This window comes from Anopheles coluzzii, chromosome 2 (assembly GCF_943734685.1).
Source record: "Anopheles coluzzii chromosome 2, AcolN3, whole genome shotgun sequence".
NCBI classification, from domain to species: domain Eukaryota; kingdom Metazoa; phylum Arthropoda; class Insecta; order Diptera; family Culicidae; genus Anopheles; species Anopheles coluzzii.
The window spans coordinates 18,940,943-18,962,389 of NC_064670.1; the positions used below are offsets into that span (position 1 = coordinate 18,940,943).

Below are 21,447 nucleotides of genomic sequence, written 5' to 3' on the forward strand. Positions count from 1 at the left end.
GACACGTGCGCAAAAGCATAGACCATTACCTAAGCGCAGTTGTTGTGGCCCATTTTGCCCCAGTGTTTTGACGTTTCACAGTTTGTTTACATATGCCCATTTTGCCCCAGGGCTATGCCCATTTTACCCCGCGTGTCAAAAATGCTTCTCGTAAAACATCAACTTTTATTTTACATTATTTACATGTTTTTAAGTTGTTTTCATTCTATGTGGCAATTTAAATCCATAGATAAATGGTGGAAGCATGCAATAATGAAAGAAAAATTGTGTTTTATGGCATATTCAAAGGAATATTCAGTAAACTGCTTAACATGCCCATTTTGCCCCGCTTTCCCCTACGTCGAGCAGAGCAGGCGCGTCGCCGTGCACACGGTAGCGTGGAGGAACGCGCGACCCTGGATGGATGGATCGATCGATCGACAGTGAACCTTTCCTGACGTCGCGTGGTCGCACTATTCATACGTTTTGCGCGACCAGCATTCCACCGACCGATCAGGCTGAGGCCTCACCGCACACCACCGTGAACGATTTGTTCGCTGTCATGTAACGGAGGTACGGATAGAGATAGAGGAGTGGATTACCATTCGGTTCGGCGCGGCTCGTTCCTGTTTGCTGATCGCAGTAATTGGCGATCATTAGAGTCGCGGTCGTGTTGTCGCGAACGTCTGCTCGATTTTGTCGCGAACCCGTGAAGCCCAACCCGAAAGGGGCGAAAGAGAGAGAGGCTCGTTTAAGGGTGCACACGGGCGTGCACCATCACAAGGCAAGCTATCCTCCAGCAGGCCAGAAGAAGCTGTTGAATATCAGCGCGGTCAGCACGGTACACACACACACACAGGGGAAGCTACAGAATGCCCTGCGCGCAGGCCGGTGCAAAGCTTAACAAGCCCCACCGGTGCTTTATTAAATCAAAAATGGCTTTCAATGGGCGTTTTGTGCAAGGAAAGGAAGAAGGCCTGCCTGCTTTGCCCGGGTAGAATCGGTTCCGATTCGGGGGCTGAGCGGGCGGAGGGGGGCGGTGGGCATGTGCCGCGATAGGCAATAATAATAGGGTACGGGGCGAAACACATCCGGGGCGAAAGATAGTTTTGTACTTGTTATTACTTTTATCCGACTTCCACCGAGTATTTGCCTTCGTGGTGCGCGAGCCCGCGTGGTGCTGCTGCAACCCAGCGGTACCAAATCAAGCGAGCCAGCATGCACACACACACACCGAGAGCTCTCAAGAGTTTCATAAGCGCATTGACAAAAGGGCGCAACAAGAGCTGGTCGAGGTTTCTCGCTTGCCCATCGCACAAGTCTCCACCGCCCTGTCAGGAGCATACGGCGGAAAGCGCCAAATTGGAGAAAAGTCAAGCGCAGAGCGCGATTCTTATCAGTGAAAGGAGTATGTGTGTGTGTGTGTGCCTATGTGTGTGCCTGTGTGTGTGCCTGTGTGTGTGTGTCTGTTAGGTCTATAGAGTGCACCCCATAATGGTGCGCGCGCGCTCGTAGCGATCTTTCCACGCCTTCAGCCTAACAATGCGGCGAAAGATGTCCTCCGCCTGGTAGTTGCGCTTTTGTTGCGCGACCCGTTGCTAGTACCCCAGTTGTTTGCCGATGTGCCAAGGTTCGGCTCGAAACATTCTGAATTTCGCTGTTCTTCTTCCTGCTGCTCTCGCCGGGGCATCTCGTGCTTGCCCCGTTTCCGGCATTCCGGAGGGCGGCCGAGGTTCTATACCGGGCGGGTAAGGGTCGAGGGTTCAAATAGTAATTGTTTCCCTCTATGCTGCTATCGTCTAACAATAATGATATAGTACAAGCTTCCTAGCCGCTTGCCGCGATCCTCCGATCCTTTTCCATTATTGGTTTGCGCTTAACCCGTGGTCCACCCGCCAGAGGTTGATGGACCCCTCGTGTGCATCGATGTTAGTTCTTCTCTTGCCCGTTTTTTTTTGGTTTATTGCTTCCCGAACCAACTGACCTGAACGGGAAATGTGGTGTGTGTTGCGCAAGTGGGTTCGTCGTTTCGCGATCGCCACGTTTTCCAAACACGACTAGATTTTGCGCAAGGTGTGTGCGCCTGCGACTAAGCGCACGAACCTTTTGTTGAGGGTGTTTTTTCTCTCTCTCTCTCAATCCCCCCTTATTTGCACTGATCGCATCACAAAGCCAAAGGGAAGAATATAATTAACAGGTTGTTATGGATTCCTTTAGCTGAAAGAGGGCTCGAGAATAGGTTGGCTAAACTCCCTGTAGTGGGTAAGCATTGACGCAGCTTCTTGCGTCTAGAATGGGATCGTACAATTACGATCCAACAGGCGGCAGCATCAGTGTGTGTGTGTGTGTGTGTGTGTGTGTGTGAGTGATCCATTTTGTTACTAATAAGACAAGCACCATCACCATCCCCGTTCGGAAGGGATGGCGAAATTCAAGGCACAGGTTGTTGTACCACTACTTGGGTGCCTTCCTTCAGTCCCCTCCCCGGCCCGGGCACGATCCAACCGTCGGATGGATGGCACGTCCGGTGCCGATGGACGATCGCGTTGTGCAACGGTTGTGTGGGAGAAAGAGGGAGAGAGTAATTGGAATGTCAGCAGAATCACTCCCATCCATGCTGAGCGGTTTGGACAACATCTACCGAACTGCTCTCGATGGTTATCTGGCAACTGAACACCATCACCGTACCATGTCGCACACCGTACACCATTACTGCACACGCTGGGGCTGATCATCGTGGTCGCGGTGACCTTAGCGGTTCGTCGTGGCAGCAGAAGACAGTGCCAGCGGAGACGTATCTCCGTAATCGGTCCGGGTTGATCTTTTCTGCTAAGCCTACGCTACATGCAGTGCGATTGAGATCGGTACAAACGATCAAGCATGTGTGTGTGTGTGTTCTCTAATCCGTCTAACCATAAATTGCTTGCTTGCCTCCTTTGGGAAGACGAACCAGGGGAAGGTTGTTTGCAACTTAATTGAGCGCCTCCAAAGGGTCGTTGGAGCGATTTATGAAAAAAAAAATGTCACTCCGCGATCATGCCAGACACTTTGCGCAAGCATTTTGGCACTTTCTGCCCGGTTCTTCCTTGTTAGTGAAGCTGTCGGATCTTGTCGGATGGTACAACAAACGCGGGCCCGGCCTACTGGTACGCTAAGACAAACAGCTCCGAATGGGGCAATGTTTTATCTAATCTCTCTCTCTCTCCCTTTGTAGCGCTGGGAGACGCAATTAATTCACTTGTCATAAGAAATTAATGCTTAAAGTGTGTGTGTGCGTGTTTGTGGAGTGTCACCTTGGGGGTCAACATGGCTCGAATTGTTGTGCTATCTCGTGTTCGTGGAATTTGTTATGCTCCAAATGCGAAGTACGCTTTAGATAACGATCGCCCATAAACGTTGCTATGTTTGGTGTTGCGAAATCAGATCCTTCTTCCTTTCAGCATAAGCGGACACCAACAGCAGTAGAGGCAGCGGCAGTATAATACACCACAACGCCGCTCAAATGACGAAACGAGCGGCGAAAGCTGAGCCCACCCGTTGTTGGCGCAAATTTAATGTCGCAAAGCACCGTCCGGCCCAAGAACGTGTTTGGTTGGTCTTTGGCACAGAAAGCTATAAATCAGTCTCGCGTGGCGCACAAAACGTGGCGCACAACCGGGCGAAAGGGCGATCCCCGTTTGTGCAGGTGTAATCGCAGGGTCTCTCGTCCTACATCGCGCGCCCTCTGTCAAGCGAGAATGAATGCTAATTATCTCTTCTGCGTCGTGGGTAAGGAAATAAAAAGAAAAGCGGCACGAAAAAGCATGATTAGTTCGTTTCGCAGCACAAGGATTATCACGGCCGGGTTTGTGTGGTGTGTGTTTGGTTGGTTGCAAGCCAAGCCACACGTTCGCTGTTCGCGTGTGTGATCCAGTTCCAGGCAGGAGCATGCAGTAATTAATTTGCCAACTATCTCGTCCGAGTACATGGGCCATTAGCGCGGACGGTATTTATGTCCCATTGCTTAGCACGCGCGCGTACTACGCCGGCAATAGTTAAAAGGAGGGGAATTCTTTATTACGCAAATAAACAGACAGGCCAACTACCGTGGTCCAGTTCAGTGTCCCATCCTACGGTGGCTTTCCTCTTGTCTGGATCAGGGAAGAAAAAAACCCACGTATGCTGCCCATCAGCTTGATCCAATTTCTAATCGGCAGCGGCAACATTATTGCCACGCCGAGTGGGACACTTTGGAACAACGCCCCTCACATACACGCCATATATTACCGGGCGGCAGCAGCCGGGCATTAGCGCAATAGCAAAGTAACACAGCAACAAACACCGGCAGCATAAATAATGAATAATTGTAATTGAGTAATCAAAAGCCCTTCGGCCGCCGTCCGCGGCGGTGGAATCGAGGTTGGTACCGAGCAAACCGGGGCAGACTGGGTGAATACTACCAGCCATAGCCCCGGTATTCCACCCGTAATTGGGTCAATCGAAAATGATGTTCAGTTTTCTACGCGCCGCCCGGTTTCCCCCCCCCCCCCCCCTATGAAACCCCAAGCGCTCTAAACTGCTGCTAACGGATTGTTCACCCCCGGTGCGGTGGATGAGATGAGATGTTTTGCGCGCCAGTTCCAGTGCCGAAGGATCGTCGACACAGCTGGGCACCTATTTCATTAACACCTTCTCTTTCCGCGCGCGCACGGTCTCTTGCGTTGCAGTACTTTCCCGTTTTGGTGGGCGCAAACCACGGCGAGGAGGGAAAGCAACGCGCGAACCGGTGTCGGTATCGATCGTGCGCACGGACTGTGGATCGGTGTTCTTCCCCGATGCGCGTGAGTACAGTTACAGCGGATTCTCTTGGGCGAGAAAGGTGGGTCGGCTGCATGTATATATGGGAACCAGTTACAAGGTCGATATATATGCGAACATCTGGCCATGATGGTAGGGCAAAGTGAGGCATAAGATGCTGTTGCGCACAACCAGATCCCTATACCTATCGCACCACAGCCGTAAGATGGCGTTGTTGGCGGAAATTTGCCTCTTATAGGGAGAGAAGTTTTGTATTTCCTCGGAAGCTGCCCACGAAGCGTAAATGTATTCCACGTTTTTGCGCTATACACTTCACCTCCGCAGGCCAAAACGGTGCCAATAAACGTGTCCTATCCAGTTGACGGGAAGACATGGGGCTGGAAAAGGTCATCGAAGAATTGGGTTGCGGGATGAATATAATTTCACCCCAATGTCAATTGTAAATTTCAAACCGGGACTCCCTCTTTTCTTTATTTGATCGTAACAGCAGAAGGTTGAAAGTATCTGACGGAACCGCACGAAAGCACCTACCAGCTCCTACCACCAGCGCACGGAAGCTACCTGCACATCACACATTGCTCCCCATTTATGCTAATAAGACCGTTCCGCGAAGACGATTGGAATAAATCTTTCAATCTTGCAGCGGCAGGGCGCACTCTCGTTTGGCGTGCAATCGTGCAGAGAGTGATGGAGTGCCGCCCAGCGGGTGAGCCGCTGAAACCGGATCGTATCGGATCGGTGCAGGTTCGGGGCCGCAGCAGTGTCCTGCTGGATCGGTCGATTTGCTGCAACAATAGATGGCGGCACCAAACACTTAAACGCGCGCAACGGTTCGATTGTGTGTACTTGCGAGGTGAGGCGAGAGAGAGAGAGAGAGCGAGGATCGATCAATCGCAATACCGCAATGACAGTCGGGACATGATTTATGTTTGGCAAAAGCACACCCGGGGGTGGTGGTGATGATGCTTTGCTAAACACAGCTCGAACCCGGGGCGGCTGGTGGGCGGCCGATCATTAAGGAACAATTTTCGCACACTCGCTTGGAGAAGCGGTTGCCATCCTGCACCCTCTGCTCAGCGTGTGTGTGTGTGCTGCCGTGATACGTGCATGATACGGCGTCGATCGCGGCTACGTCGACGGTCACGCAATTTGGCGCCAACCGCGGCCGCCAACGATCGCACACACGCCGTAGGTGGTAGGTGGAAAAACATCCCCGGCGAACCCTTTTTCTCGGCGTCGTGCCCTTTGTGCCGATCGACAATGCCCGGGTAGAAGCGATAACGATACAAGAAGAAGAAAAAAAGGTGGCAATCTCCAACCAATCCCAGCCCGTTTTACCGTTGTTGACAACCGTTTGACTAGCGTTAAGAATGAAAGGCAGCAGAATCCGTAGCAGTTCCATCCCAAAAAAAAACAATGTGGCGTGCTTTTCCCCGTACACAAACGCGCCCGGTCTCCTCTCTCTCTCCGGAGAAGTGACAGTTTATCGTTTTTTTTTAACGATTGCCCACCGGTACCACAACAACGGCGCGCGGTGTTCGCGGCCAAATAATATGACAGCGCTGGCCAGGTACGCGAGGAACCGCGTTGCATGCGGTCCAAACAGATCAGAGAGCCCGCAGGGCCGCCGGACAGTTTCACTGTCACTGTTTGTCGGTTGTTTCGCACGGCAATCGATCGACAGCACGCGGAGCGCGGACACACGGCAACACAGCGCGGCCGCCCTCCGAGCATCCTGCAAAAACGGGCTCCAAGGGAAATTCTTAGCAAATTCTATCGCTCCTTCCCGTAAGTGCTTGTGTGTGTGTGTGCTTATGTGATGGATTCCATCTTTTTAATTGGACTTTCTACGCTTCCAGCCCCATCCCCCCTCTCGTGTGTGTTTGTGTGTGGAAGACACTTTGTTTGGCGGTGGCGTCGCCGATCTCGCCGAAAGGCACATTGGCGCGGAGACGAGCGATCGAGCGTGTGCGGTAAATTAATTAAACTTTCTCCAGCGCATCGCGGCTCCCAGAAAGGCAGACCGTGCAGTACCCGAGCAGCAGGCTCTTATCGCACCGTCATCGGGCCGTCCACTGGGTTGTCCACTTGGAGAGGAGCTTTTTTGTTTTGTTTTAAATGGATGCTCAGCGTGCTGCTTCTCGAGCAACCGTTTGCAGATGATCGAGCTGAGGATGAGCTTTTAAAACTGCTGCGCGGGAGTGAAGGCAAGACATTAAAAACCTGCACGGTGACCCACAAAAACTGTTGCTGAACGATGGTGTATGACGTTCCGTGCCGTTTCGAAGGAACCGCTAGAACACTCTTTTTTCTTGCACAATCTCCATCGTCTGGCGTGTGCGTTTGAAGTTAAGCGTAACAACACACATGAAGAAACGCAACACGCAGGGGAATCTCTTGGACAGAAAGAGAGCACACACACACACACGCCCAGCAACAATGATAGTGTGGGGTTCGTTCTGGGTGTGAAGCCTCCGGGCATCAAGCTCTCCGTGCGCTGCGTCGTTCCTGCCCCATTGGATAGTAATTAGAACCATGCTCGCTCGACGATGGCCACGACCACGAAAGGAACGGTACATTTTACGGAACAAACAGACTCACACACACACACACAGCAACACGTAGGTTCGCATCTCGGGCGAGCGATCCAAGTCGATTGGATAATTAATTTTCTGCCAATTAATAAACACACACTAATTTCATATTATTTAGCGCTCGCCTGGTGCGCACACGTTCATCGCTGTTTTCTTCCCGCCCACAGTCCCACAGTCCAGTGGCACTGCTGACGGGCACGGTAACTCGTGGGAGACAACGGCTGGGCGCGGGCGCGTCCGCTATGTACTAGAATTAATTACGGAACGGCGTAGAATGGAGCAACTATTGTCCCTGCCCGTCCCTCGTGGGACCGAGCAGCAGCCCAGCGGGCTCGAGATAGCTCCTTCCCAGCTGAAATGGCTCTCACGACACTATCGGCGAGAAGGATGCACAAACTGACATTACACTTTTTTCCCATCCCACGGCTAGCGATGGGGAGCACGTGAAAGTGTCTGCTGCGTGGACAATAATGATAGCAAAGCCGCGGGCTGGGTTGGTATCTGTGACGCCAGTCTGTGTGTGTGTGCTCTATTGATGGGGGTGCTAGGCTTTAACTTTTCGGACGTCGAGATAGACCTCTCCCCCGACCATCTCTAACGGGTCTTGCGCTGAGATGGAGGTTGGGGCGAAAACATGCTCGATTGGACAATGGTATGTTCTCTCACGCAACGTTCGACAGCGACAATTCTGCTCGTGACCAACCGCCTGCACGGAATCCCCAAAGTAATTTGACCCGCTGAGCTATGCAGAAGATTTGGGGTACATTGCCACGGTCTGCCTTTTCCTCGGAGGTGTTTGTATTCGCCTGCAATTAAGCGCCATGTCGATCCAATTAGCTCGAATGTGGGTTAACCAGGGAACCAGGGAGCGTAACCGGGGCATCGATAGATCGGAACAAATGGAGCAAAACTGCTGCTGCTTATCGCGATTTATGTAATACCGATTAACCGATGCATAGAGGCGCCCACTCCAATGTGTACGGTTCATCTTGGCTATTCGATCACATCGCCCCGTTAATCAAATACCTTGCGGGCACAGGTGCACGGGCGCGCGCACACTCACTCTCCTCTCCGCTTTGGACAATCGATAATCGATTCGATGTTCTCTTCGGAACAGGTACAATTCGGTGCTGCTGGTGCTGTTAGTTCATGTTCTTGCCCCGATTCATAGGGAACGATGCAGCCAGCGTGTACGAGCGATCGAGCCCGATTGGGCTAATTTTCTAGATTAGTTGCAATCAAGGCATATCGGGGGGGTGCGGGTTGAAGCTGGAAGCTCCCTCACCGGTGCGTCCCATTTCCCGGGCAGCGCCAACATCTAGGGTGTACCGCTACGTTACCATCATCACCACCACCACCAGACGGCCAGACTAGGATGAGGAGGCTTTGGTTGTTTGGCGTTATCGATTGGGTGCATCGAGCGGCACACAGCGAGATAACGAGATGATGTTTAGAAGAAGGCGGTTCTTGCATGGTACACCAATGCACTAGGCAGCTCTGTGTAGTGTCTTCTGGTATGGGATTAAGTTGGTGAACTAATTTCGGTGCGCAAGCGCAAGTTGCAAAAACAAACCTTCCTCTTCTAATGTTGTTAATCCTCTCGGTAACCCGGTTAGGAATGGGTTAAAAAAGCAGCACAGTGACCACAATCAATCGAGCTCTGTCCAGAGATACGGTGAAGTTCGCAGGATGTGCTCACTGGCTTTTAGTTTTGATGGTGAGTTGCGCTGCAGCACTGCATAAATCGAAGAACCAAGCTCCACAGATACATGCACTAAACAACTATAAACACACATATCAGTCTCGTGGTTGCACTTGCGATAGTGAATTTGATACGGCATCAGTGTGGCTTGGGTAACTGCGCTAACTGTAAAACGCCGAAGCCCTGTACGCTGCAAGAAGAGACTGGCAAAGAAAAAACCAACGGATCAAACGACGAACTCGATCTCGACCCGTGCCTGATCCGTTTGTGTAGCACATTTGCCAATGCCAATCGTCCTGGACCCGGAGGGACACGGTAGGCAGGCCTCGGACACTTCCAATACACTTGTTTTGATATTTATTTAAGCAATCAATTTCAATGTGCGACCGTTCCGGCAGTCTGAACGGTTCGTGCCCGAGGGGCCGTTCGTCGTCTACGTCGCTGTCTGCGCGATCGCCGCCACCACTGTGGCTTGGTAGTTTGTTATTTTCCTTCGCACACATACGGCCGTGGAAGTGCTTTCTTTCAGTGCTCCCAACTCGATTGTGGAGAGTGGACGGCAAAACGGCCAGGAAATCAGCGGCTTTCATCACACCCTTCACAGTGCGCGCGCGCGCCTGCGGTCAAATCGGGGCTGCTGCTGTCGCTGCTGACTGGGAAGGATAATCTAATTTATATTTCAACGTCGCGATTCATTCGCTTTCGGTGCTGCGGTGATTGTTGTTAGTTTGTTTTGATGCCGGTCCCTTGTTAGCGGCAACGTGGCAACCGGACAGCCACGTTCGAAAAGCAGAACCAAACTTTTGATCGAGCTCTGCTGATCGGCGTCGAGTGGTCACTACGCCAAACCGTGCCAAGCGTTTCAGGGTTGGCACATGGTGCACGCTAGCCTTGCGCGCTGAACATTCAAATCTTGCCTTAATTTGTCAGCCCAATCGCCGGCCCAATAGATAAGCGTAAACGCGCCCGCGCCTTCGCGGAGGAGGGATTTGCATACAATGTTAATGCTATGATAATTTCGCTCTCCCGCTACCAACCAGCTCCAATGCTGGGTTGACTGCTTCTAGGAAGGTGGCACGCAAAAGAGCGTTTAAAGTACAAAAAAGAGAAGAAAAAACTGTAGATCATAGCTCCGGAAAATATGAACTCAATCGGAATACGGTTGAAGAATGTTACCGGTTTGTTCTGCAAACGCTTCCGTGTGCTGGTGGGCGAACGCTACTGTTTGGTGACTTGGTTTTGGAGTGTTTTCAAAACATTGCTACCGGGATTATTGTGTCCCGGTAAGCAAAGAAAGAAAAGCATACAAAAACATAAAAAAGAGAAGAATGGAGCAGAAGAAGCGTTAAAGACGCAGCTCCTGAACGGAAGCTGCTGGTGAAATTATGAAGCTTTATGATTATTGCCGCATTTGCGTGTTGCAATTTAACCTTTCTCCTCCAAACGTCCCTGTTTTCCCCCAAGAACTCGGTAATAATCGTCCCTTCCCCCCTTGACAGGGCTCTTGTAGTGGGCTCATGTGTGTAGAACCAGCGCCCGGCAGCGAACGTCGTTCGTGTCCGTGTAAATTGAGGAGGGTGAAACCTTTTTGTCAGATCTAACGATCGTTTAAGTCTCGCCAGCCGGCCGGCGTGTTTGTGCGGTTTGGCGTTAATTGCACTTCAGCCGTGGCCGTGGCAATCGAGGGAGGGAATAGTCGCGCACTTAGCCGGAACCCGTACGACACGCAAAAAGTACGCCCGTCGTAAGCAACGCCGCTCGTTAAGCGCGCACCACTGTCCGGACCGTGGGCTGGGTTGGGTCCACTATTCCAGGTGGATAGTGAATGAATATAATGAGATTGGTTGTACGCAAAGCGTCACCTCGGGGACGCATCGAACGTGTATCGAACCCCGGGGTTGGCTGGGGTCGCACAACCTCCCCTTAATGCGACAATCTCACCTATGCTCGTTCATAACTCTTTCTCCTCCCTGCCACGGTGTGTCTTGTGCTGCTCTTGTTTCGTTTGTTACGTTCAATGTTTTGCCTCTTCCTAGTCTTCCTCATCGTCCACTTAATTCCCACTCCCCTCGGCCCCATTAAGTTAAGCAGCGTTGCAGGCGGGTAACACTTGTGCCGCAGCACTTGTGCGGGAGATCTTCTCTCTTTAGCACCAAAGCTGGCGGGCCCGCTTGTTCCGCCGGGCTGCGCGAAACGACGACCGCCGTGTGCAGAGTAGTTTATTTGCATAAAAAGTGATCAAGTTGACAGAAATTACATAAAAGGGCAACTGTTGCAATTGTGTTGTGCTGCTGCTGCTGCTCGCTTGAGGTTGTGGTTGAGGGGGGGATGCTGCCAATGTTTGTTCGGTAGTGACCAAACAGCCGCACTACTTCCTTAATAATGTGTCTTTCGGTGTTCGTACACTTCGAGGGAAAGAGGCGGACAGGAAGACTGTGGCCATTCGAACGTCAAGCGTGGTTACATGTTCGATTACCGCTAACCAGAAATGCCACGGCGCAATTTCGCGGGGCGGCAGAATTTCTGCCCCGTGGCCGGATTCTTCCGCAGATTCTACTAGTGCCACGTTAAAACTAAAAGGTGTAAAGGAAGTCGGTTTGTTAGCATGGTGCTGGAACCATGTTCATGCGGACGCCTATGTCGACCACCGTTTTTTTTTCCTTCCTTCTTTTGACCCCACCGCCTGCTGCCTGTTCGATTGTGGGGCAAAGTGCTGTTGTTAGCTGTTGTTAGCTGAAAATACCGATTGTGCCCAGGCCGTTCAATGGACACTGGCGCGAGTTCGGAGAGTGCAGCGTTGCATTACAACACAAAAAAGAAGAAGCACAGCAAAAAAAATGCGGAGCAAGGAAAGGCATCTCACACTAACGGTAGCTCCGGCCGGTAGCAACACGTACTTCCGAAGGGTTCAACTTCAATATCTTTTACTGCTGCTGCAAAAGATCAAGTTGCTGCACGTTTTTATCGGATGGGTGAAACAGAGGAGGGCAACAACAACAAAAAATCTCCCGCGAAAGAATTCTTTCTGCATAGCTGCAAGGGGGAGAAAAAAAAAGTGTTTCTATGTGGTTCGCGGTTGATTGGTTTGGGTGGGTAGAGGGACACCGGGACGACGCGCTATGATCCCCGAACGGATGCGATCCTGTGTGTGAACATGATCGCGATCATGCGCGCCGTGTGTGATGATGGTTTCGGAAAAGGTTAATAGAATAGAACCACGAGCCTGCTTCAGTGTGTAAAAACATAAAAAAACACACACAAACAAGAAAAAGAGGCAAAAGAGACAAGAAGCACGTTCTCCGGGGTGGTGTCCCTGGCAAGCGGGCCAGGCAACGGTGGGCAATGTTTCTTAATAGTAGCAATATCCGATGTTGTTAGTGTAAACGGTTGAGTTGTTTAGGTTGTAATCATAACAATAAATTCACCGCATGTTATCTCTGCCCCTGTTCGCCTTCCCTTCATGTCTATGTTGGCATGATCGGCTCGTTCATGTCCATGCCCCCAATGCCGCAACTGCAGACGATCATTCGCGTCTATGATTTTCGATCACTTTTGTTTTGGCTCGCAATGCTTTAGTGTTGGAAGAAAAAATGGAAGAAAGAATCGCTAGAACAGTGAAACCTGACCATCATCACGATAGTCACCGGATGTACTGGGAGGAAGGTTCGTCGCTTTGTTCATCACGTTCACCCCAAAACGGGGGGGAAACGCTTCTGTATCATGTCGACTTCCGTCCGACGGTTTATGCGAGTTTGGCAAAAGGATTATCCCAAATGAGAGGGTGAGTGTCAAGTAGCGAGACAGACAGAGAGAGAGAGAGGGCATTCACTTTTAAGCTCCCGAACGGGGGGGGGGGGGGGGGGGGGATCGAGACAAATGGGAAGATTTACTTTTATTTTCGCCATTCCGATAGAACCAGCTGGCGGACTGGCGGACGAAAGTGCCATCCTCTCGGACACACAACTTCTTGCCCCCGCGCGAAAGCAAACACCGTCGTCCACCGTTTCGGAGAATGTGATTCGTGTTCGTGTTGGCAATTGTCTTTCCATTTCGATGGGTTACCGCTGTGACCGCGAGCGAAACGCGAGAACGACGGTGCTGGCTTTGCAATGGGTCATGATTTCTCTATAAAGATGACGATAAAATTGAAGTTTTATGATAGCACCTACGAAAACGGTGCGGTTCGAGTGTAACGGCCAGCAGCAACAGACACATCCCAGCCCGAGATCGTTGCCCTTTTGCGCAGAACGGCGGCAACATACAGGACACGGCCATAGAGCGTGTGTGTGTCTAGAAGTTCTGGAACACTGTTACTGCAGGAAATATGCCACAAACAGCGCATCCGCAGCGGTCCTCCAATAAGCGGGACCGCGATCAAGCAATATACTAATCCCAAAAGGGAATCCAAGCGGAGATTATAGTTGAACTGTTCGGTGTTTTTTTTTTAACAGTTCCAGTGCAGAGTTCTGTTCCTGTTCTGCCAGATGAACTCTTCGTTGAACTCGAGCGGGGTTATGAGCGTTTTTTCCCCTCTACTCCCTTCTGTCCGGTGTCCGGCGCGGCGTTAATTGTGCCTGGCGACTGTCCCACGCATTCCCTAGCACACGGTAGAACGGTAGAAGCTACCGGATTCCCACACTTTGCTGGCTGGCGCCTCTATTGGGCCAATATCGTCTTGTGTCTTTAGAATGATTGCAACCACAGCAAAGCCACACGCAAACAGCACTGGACGGTTCCAATTAACGGTAGCGCTCCCGCCGCGGTTGACAATTGGTGGCCGATGATTTAGCTGTCGGATGTCATCAAAAGAGAGATCCCCAGATCCCTAGCGGTCGTGGTACGACGCCGGTCAAAAACAACCCCTCGGTGAAGCACGCAGCAACAGCAGCGCCCTTGTTAATAGAGGGGGAATGCTCATTAAGCACAGACACTGCGAGAGCAGGCTGGATGGCGCACCGCAAAAGGCTTGTTTTGGAACCGACGACGACGACGACTCCTGGATGACGCAATCATCCACTGTGTCCCGTTCACGGCTACGTTCCTAGACGGAAGCGCGACACGTTTGGTTCCGAACGAAGTGTGTCACTAGCATCACACGATCCAGTTTTAAGGTGTTCAGGCGACGAACCCCAGCAGACAAAACAGCAGCCTCGCGAGCGGAATTCGTGCAGCAAAGCTCAAAGCTTATCGGGTCGCCCCGGGGACGAGGGCTGATCAGCATAAACGCGGGCACGATCCTTCGAGCGAGGGAGGTTGCATACTGCACCGCGAAAGGACGATGAATAATTCATAAATCCGCACGTGAGCCTGATCGAGCGGGGCGCAACCCGATCGATCGATAATGCTATTTGGCTTCCAAACAAAGGCGGTCGGATGGTTCTGCTAAGCTGCATTGAGGCTCCGCTCGAAGGTGCCGTGAGTATAATTACCGTCGAACGGTACTCTTCAAACTGGTGGTGGAAATGGTGGCAGAGGACGTGAAGGCGGCTTACAGGTTGTGTTGGTTAGTGCCGCTGATTGTGCATCGCAGGCTCGTTGAGCGAAAAGCGTAATTTTCTTTCCCCCCCCCCCCCCCTTTTCCCGGGCGGCTATCGGTGCAAGCGCATCAATTCACCTCGCCGAGTGCCATCATTTGATGAGTGCCAGGCCGAACAGCAGATTAGCGGTAAGTGAGCAAGAAGTTTGTTTTTTTTTTTGTGTTATGTTGCTTCCTCTGCAAATAAATCCCACTCGTGTTTGCGGGCACGTTCTATTATTCTTGATAGTAAGTGTGTGTGTGTGCGCGCGCAAATCGATTGGATTATTATAAATTCCAATCGGGAGGAGGAAAAGAACGCTGACGGCTCATTTTGGGACGCTGCAGCAGCGATGCATTTGCCGTAGCTAAAGTAGCGAAATTATAGCTAACTACTTGTGATCGGCAGAACGCCCTGCCTTGCTTAGTTTTGTCTCTGCGAGGTGGCAACCTTGTGGACACGGTGTCGAGACACTTGTTACATTGTCCCGGCCAGCTCGTCTCGGCTCGTTTTGGTCGGCGGTACACGATGGAGGACTGGCAGGACAACGTGTGCTTCTCGCCGTTCATCCGTTTCAACACGACAGGGAAGGCGTTTAAACCGATGCCAGAATGATGCGTTATTAAGCCACCGTGCGCGGTTTGGATCCGGGCGGCTGGATGTTTAACGATCGCTTGCCCGTTGCTGGCGATGAAAATGCATCCGAGCGCAGGAAAAGCACAAGAGCACGAGAGAGAGAGAGCGAGGCTGGAAGTTTGTGTGGAACTTAACCTCATATTCTAATAATTATAGTACCAATAATTTTGCCTGTGCACACCATTATGCCATTTTCCGCTAAAGTATGGGCTTTTAATGAGCCATTCCCCGCGAGACGAGGATCGTTACCCGGTGATGCGCCGCATTTTGCTAATCCCACATCGTGTCTGGTCCTTGTTTCTTGTTGCTGAATGGGGTTGGGGCGTAGTATTAAGAAGATGGGTACAGGACCGCCCACCCCGGGGTAATAAACCTGACACTAGAGCGATGATCTAGTGCAAAATTGCTCCCGCCGAGTTAGAATTCAATTGGATTTACTCTATTTGATGATGCGGCATCAGGTTGCTAAGAATGATGGCGTTCCGGATGCTTCGGACATTTTAAGCACCCCGAGTCGAGTGTGTGTGTGTGTGTGTGCTAAAATAATGTACTCCAATAAAAGAAGTACATCATTGAAATTTCCACTCCCTTTCACGAGCGTGCCGTGGCCAGTCATAAGCCCAGATCCCTCTCCAGCAAGAGTGCCAATACTGACAGTCATCGGTTCTATTTGGTCTCATATCCGTTCGCTCCCGCCTTTAACAATAACGATTTTGGGAGTAAGTAAGGGGCAGTTTATTATACATAAACTTGAATGTCCGCTCTGCTGGTTTGACTATCTCTACAAACCGGTTTTGTTTTCCCTCTTTGCTTCCAATTGATGTGTGGAGCGGTTTGAAATCGACATTCGAACCACCGACGTGTAATGATCGAAAAATGGGCTTTTTCTTCATTTCGATACGACGAAACAAAAGATCAAGCTCCTCTCTGCCTCGCTCTCTATCTGTGTTACGTTTGTAAGAACGTTCTAATCGCTCCGCTGGCCCCACACAGATACACACACATACGTGGGGCATTAACAAAATTCTAACAAGATGACTCAACGTTAATCTGGGCGCACTGATGGGTGCCTTCGCTAAATGGAATGTTTAGATTTTGGTTCCAAGATATTTATATTGCCTAAACAGGTCGATCGTACCTGTCCTGTTTCTTTCCACCCGTCGCGACTCCCCCACTGGTAGCAGTTGGAGCGCATGCTGGTGGGCCCCGGAAAGTTTACATTAAAATAGAAAATTAAGGTCAAATCTGAATGTCCGACCTTGAAAAACAATTGTCGGGGGAAAAAAGTGGGAAGATTCAAAGCCAGATTGTTCCAGACGCTCCTTACAGCTGATCCTAGCCGATCTGGTTGTTCGGAAACGCTTTGAACCTGTGCAACCTTGCACGCAGCAACTACCGTGCAGGGGGTTTACACCCTGTAGCCCGATGAAAAATAGCTCCGTAAAAATGCTCAATCCACCGTGAACGAAAGAAAACCGAAACGCGGCTGTTGCAGCATGCCCGGAGCAAGTGCATAATGCTAACGATATGATAAGCAGACGCTCGTGCCCGCGCAAACTCCGCGAGATGAATAATCGAGCTGTAATGCGGCCCGTTGCGGCTTTCGAGGCATAAAAGGATGCCGGCACGGGTGGCTTTCCTTCACGCTGCTACTGAATAAATCGCTAAAATTGATTTCTTTGTCATTCGGGCCCGATGCGCTCACGATGTGCGCGCCGAACGCGTGGAGAATCTGTTTTAAAAGTTACAACGACGACGCCCGGTTACGATTATCATTCATCATTAAAATGCCTCTAGCCTTATTAATCTCCTGAGTAATGGGCCCGTCCCCCGGGGCCACCCTTTGGCTGCATCCCGGAGGGACTGGCGGCTGTCCGACTCGCCTTTCCCCCCCACTTCCCCCCCCCCCCCCCACATTGTAGCACTGACTTCGAATCGGCTACCCAATAGTTCGCTGTCATTGAGTTTAATGTTTGCAATCGATGGGTGCAGAAGGGCCTGCTTTTCTTTTCCCTGTTTTTATTCTCTCCCTCATCCCCCCCATCGTACTTACCGGCAGGTGAATTCGTTCTCGCCGAGGCACATCTCGATACAGTCGCGGCGCGAAACGACCTGGGCGGTGCGCTTGACGTGTCCGTTCAGCTTGTAACCTTGCACCCTGTCGATGCACCAGGCACGTTCGCACGGCCGCAGCTTCAGGCAGGACTTCTGTGCGTAGATCGTGAACACCGGGAACTGCGACTTTGTGAGGGCACCTACAGAGAGCGGAAGAAAGGGAAGAGAGAAGAAAAACAGAACCGATTAGTGGTGTAAGGGCACGGTGGCAGCAATTGGCGCGTAAAAATCTATGCTTAATATTGATGCTTTGTTTGGCTATCCCGTTGGGGGGGTTGCTTCCCGCTACTGCTGCTGCTACTTCAACCGTTCACCCATGTTCAAGCTGCTACGTTTGGTACAGCAATTTACAAGACATTCCTGCCCAACATCTGGCGATGATGATGGGTGATGGTTTCACTTTTGTTTTGTGTTTTCTTGTTGTTGTTGTTGCTCCCCCTTCTATGGGCCAGCTTATCAGAAAGAAGCGAGCGTGCGCTGGGATGAAATGTTTAATTTTACTTTTTCACTTCAAGCGCAGCCCGCACCGCCGCACCGGGACTGACATCTGAGGTGTTTTTAATCGTGTGCCGGTTAGTAACGCTTGCCAACGCAACCTTTAGCTTTTCAGGCCGGGAGGTAATTATTAAGTGCAGGCGCGTGCAGAATCACTGCCCGTCTGGCCGCACACTTTCGAATGTAGCGCGGATGAAAGGCAACAACAAAAAAAAATGGGAACGTGCCGAGTGGTCACCTATTTCTCGAGTCTTCTCCCCTTCTCGCCCGGGCTTGCGTTTTGATGGAACGAAAGCAAAATCGATTGAAAGCATCGAATTCTTCACGCAACGTAGTTGCGATCGGAACGGGTAAAGCGCCCCCGTAGCTAGCACGATGACGAGCACGCTTGTATTTTCGCCCATTCTTAGCACCAACTCGGAGGATATCTCGCAGGAGCTTTTGGCGCTCCGCTGCGCGTTTTCACTATTCCTGGGAGCGGTTGGCTTTGCGTACTCGAGCTACTATTTTGTGCTTGCATTCGTCACAGCTGCCGTACATCACGTGCCATTCGTCTAAACCAGGGAATGGGGAAAAAAGTCCCAGCAGCTTTGAGGTTTGCCGTCGGCGGCGGACGTTGTTCCAGTGGCGTCCCATTGCCCGTTTTGCCGCCAGCAGTCGTTGATCGCAATTGCACACACCGCCACTAAGTATAGCCGGGGTGCATAGGATATTGTATTTAATAATGGATCAACCGATGGATTATTACCGGCCACCTTTGGCGCATGCATATGCACCGCCGTTCGCGCTCGCCCGGCTCGTTGCGTGCAGGCGCCATCGCGCAACCGGGGGCAGCCTTTAATCAGGCTCCGTTTCATTATCGTTCCTCTATGCTCTAGTGCGCGGTTTATGAAACAATATCCAAAGGGCTCGGTCGGGCTGCTTTGTTGCCGCTGCCGTGGGTCTTGCTTAACGCTCAGAGATGGTCTGGTCAGCAGCAGCAGCAGCAGCAAACATGGAAGGTGGCTCACTTTGCCTCCCAGCCACTGCCTTCTGCCATGCATCGATCAATCGAATCGAACGAAAGGTTTTCATGCAGACAGCAATATATTCTTGATGTATCAAGGCAGCCTAACCTAAAGAGCTTGCCAGCGGACACACCGGACGCACGGAGGAGAACGAGCGAGAGAGAGAGAGAACCAGTGAGTGGTGCAAAAAGTGCGGTATTATTAGCGGTAATTTGATAGTTGTTAGGTTCTAGCTGTCTACGTGGTAAAACCACGGCAAGCGGTGGATGGAAGGGAGCGAGATGGCAAGATACTTTAGCTTGAATAGGGCTCTTCCTGAGCGATGCGCCCTTGCGCCCCGGAATAGATGAAGCGAGCGTGTAAATTAGTATGCCTTTACCGACCGCGTGTTCGTGCCCGGCGGCTTCCAAGCTTCCATGAAATGATTTTTCAATTTCATCAATGGCCATATAACAACTACCCCTTGGCTTGCCCTGTCCTGGGGTTGTGATGGGGAAGATTTGGGAGGTGGGTGTGTTTCTTCCCGGTGGACTAGATTTGGTGTGATTTCCAATTAGAATCTGTAACTACTTTTATGCTGTTGTGCTGTTGTAACTACTTTAAATCTGTTTCTTCATCATCTTTTTATTCAAGAGCTTTATCAAGCTTAGGAATTAAGTTCAATAGTTACATCTCAAACGCAAGTGAGAGTACCCGCAGTGCCACATGGTCGTGTCGACCGGAAACGGCTGTACCGATAGCGCATCGTCGTTAGAAGGGGCGACTGCTGTTTGATTTAGTGCGCCCATCAGCGACGACCGACCAGTTGGTCGCTGCCTTGCGGCAAACTCTGCCCGTCGTGACATGCCACAGAGTGCCAGGAATCATCAACCCCCCCTGCAACAAGCGATGCTCGTTGTGCTAGACGCGCATAGAAGCAATACAAACCGGCACACAAACACACGCTAAACGCAAAATCTGTGCCCCCAAGGTGTCCACGATTTCTCCCGTTTTGCAAATAAATTATGAATTCATGTTCTTCCGTTTGTCCGCTGGTGCTGCAGCAAGGAAAGCCGAGAGAGAAAACAGGCCGTAGCTGAAATGAGGCACACAAATCGTGTGCACTTGAGTGCGAGCGCGCGCGCGCGCTCATCCTCTTTGGCGGAAACAGTTGTGAGCGGTTAGCAAAAGAAGCATCAGAGCCCAAGCCGATAAATTTCCGTCGGTCCCCGAGCGGAAGACCCGGAGATGCTGGAGCTCGGCGGGCTTCTGCGATGCTTTCCCATTTTCCCATAAGCTTTACGTGTGGCGCATTTTTCCCTTTCACTTCACCATATCGGTGTCGGGTGCGCAGGGCTACGAAGACGCTTCGAATCGAAGAATTATAATGAGCCAGGGCGGCAGGGATGTGTACCCTCCCTGCTCGTTCTCCTGCGCGGTAGTAGAAATAGAGCAAACGCTTCCGCGTGAGCAAGATCGTCGCGTTTAGGTGTGCGTTTCGGGGGTTTTGGTGCACGTAGCACTCTTCCCTTTTACGGGCAACGGTTTAGATCGGAAAGCCAAGACCGCCGCCGCCGCCGCAGCTTTAAAATCCTTCACCCTCGGCAAACCATCACGATTGCCAGTCCCGGTGCGCAAATTGTGCGACTGTGGTGGTTGAGGTTTGGCCCTGTTGGTTTTGTGCTTAAATTGCTGCGCTTCCCATCATTCTGCGGCGTGCGGCGTTTTTTGTGTTTTGTGCGCTGAAGCGGTCAGAACGCGGTCGGTCGCGTTCGCGCTGAGAAGTCCATGGGAATGCACTATATATGCACAATCACGAACTATCGAAATTCTTGCCTACCCCACTCTGGTCTGGTGGTAGTAGAAACACCACTGGGAAGCAATCTTGAGGGTTCGTCGCTTGCCATCCCGTCTAAATGGGCGATCGGTCCAATTTTTATTTATGTACTCCCCGGTCCCGATCACGAATTGTAGAGTCGATTTTCTTCCCTCCCCCCCCCCCTCCCCTTGCTTTGCACTGCTTGTTTGTGTGTTACCCTAATGGCTCGACCCATCCTGTAACCGATCAATAGCTTCAATGGGGAGGAGCGAATCGTAAGCGTTCCAACCGTTCAATCTTTTCCGTTCTCGGTCGGGCTTTGCACACACAAAAAAAAGGGTGACAGTAAAAAGGGAAGCTAACGTTTCAATTTTTGTCGTTTCGAGGGAAAAATAAACTTCCCCTAATCGTTAACACAGCGAAGCCACACCACGCGGCAAGGGAAGGATTGCGAACCGACCATCTCCTTGCTGGTCATCGCGTACCGCTGTACAAATTTATTCCCCACGCCAACGGCTGAAGACGCCTCAATAGACGGTCAACATAATACAGAAATCGTGCCCCACACTCAAACACCGCACGCGGGAAAAAGGGGGAAAGCAATGGGAAGCCCGTTTTGACAGCGCTATGGCAAAACAGATGTGAAACAAACGTGCAACACACACACACACCAAAGTGCAGGGGAAACCCGCCGCTGCAGTCTGCATTTCGTCTGCTAGGCGTCGAACCCAACGGGTGGGGGGGGAGGGAAGAAGTCGAAAGATAAATTACAAATTATTAATTATCGTTGGCAACCGCCTGGGGTAGG

General features: G+C 51.3%; 2 protein-coding genes across 2 annotated transcripts in view; one reads left to right on the plus strand and one right to left on the minus strand.

The window, feature by feature from the left end:
- LOC120951141 (autophagy-related protein 16-1) overlaps positions 1–21,447 on the plus strand; it is a 248,691-nt gene that overhangs the window by 9,529 nt on the left and 217,715 nt on the right. The gene's annotated exons all lie outside the window — the stretch shown is intronic.
- LOC120951140 (uncharacterized) overlaps positions 1–21,447 on the minus strand; it is a 92,985-nt gene that overhangs the window by 7,763 nt on the left and 63,775 nt on the right. Inside the window, exon 6 of the mRNA XM_040369683.2 lies at positions 17,278–17,479. Within this exon, the coding sequence (XP_040225617.1) occupies positions 17,278–17,479 (202 nt within the window). The remainder of the gene's footprint in view (positions 1–17,277; positions 17,480–21,447) is intronic.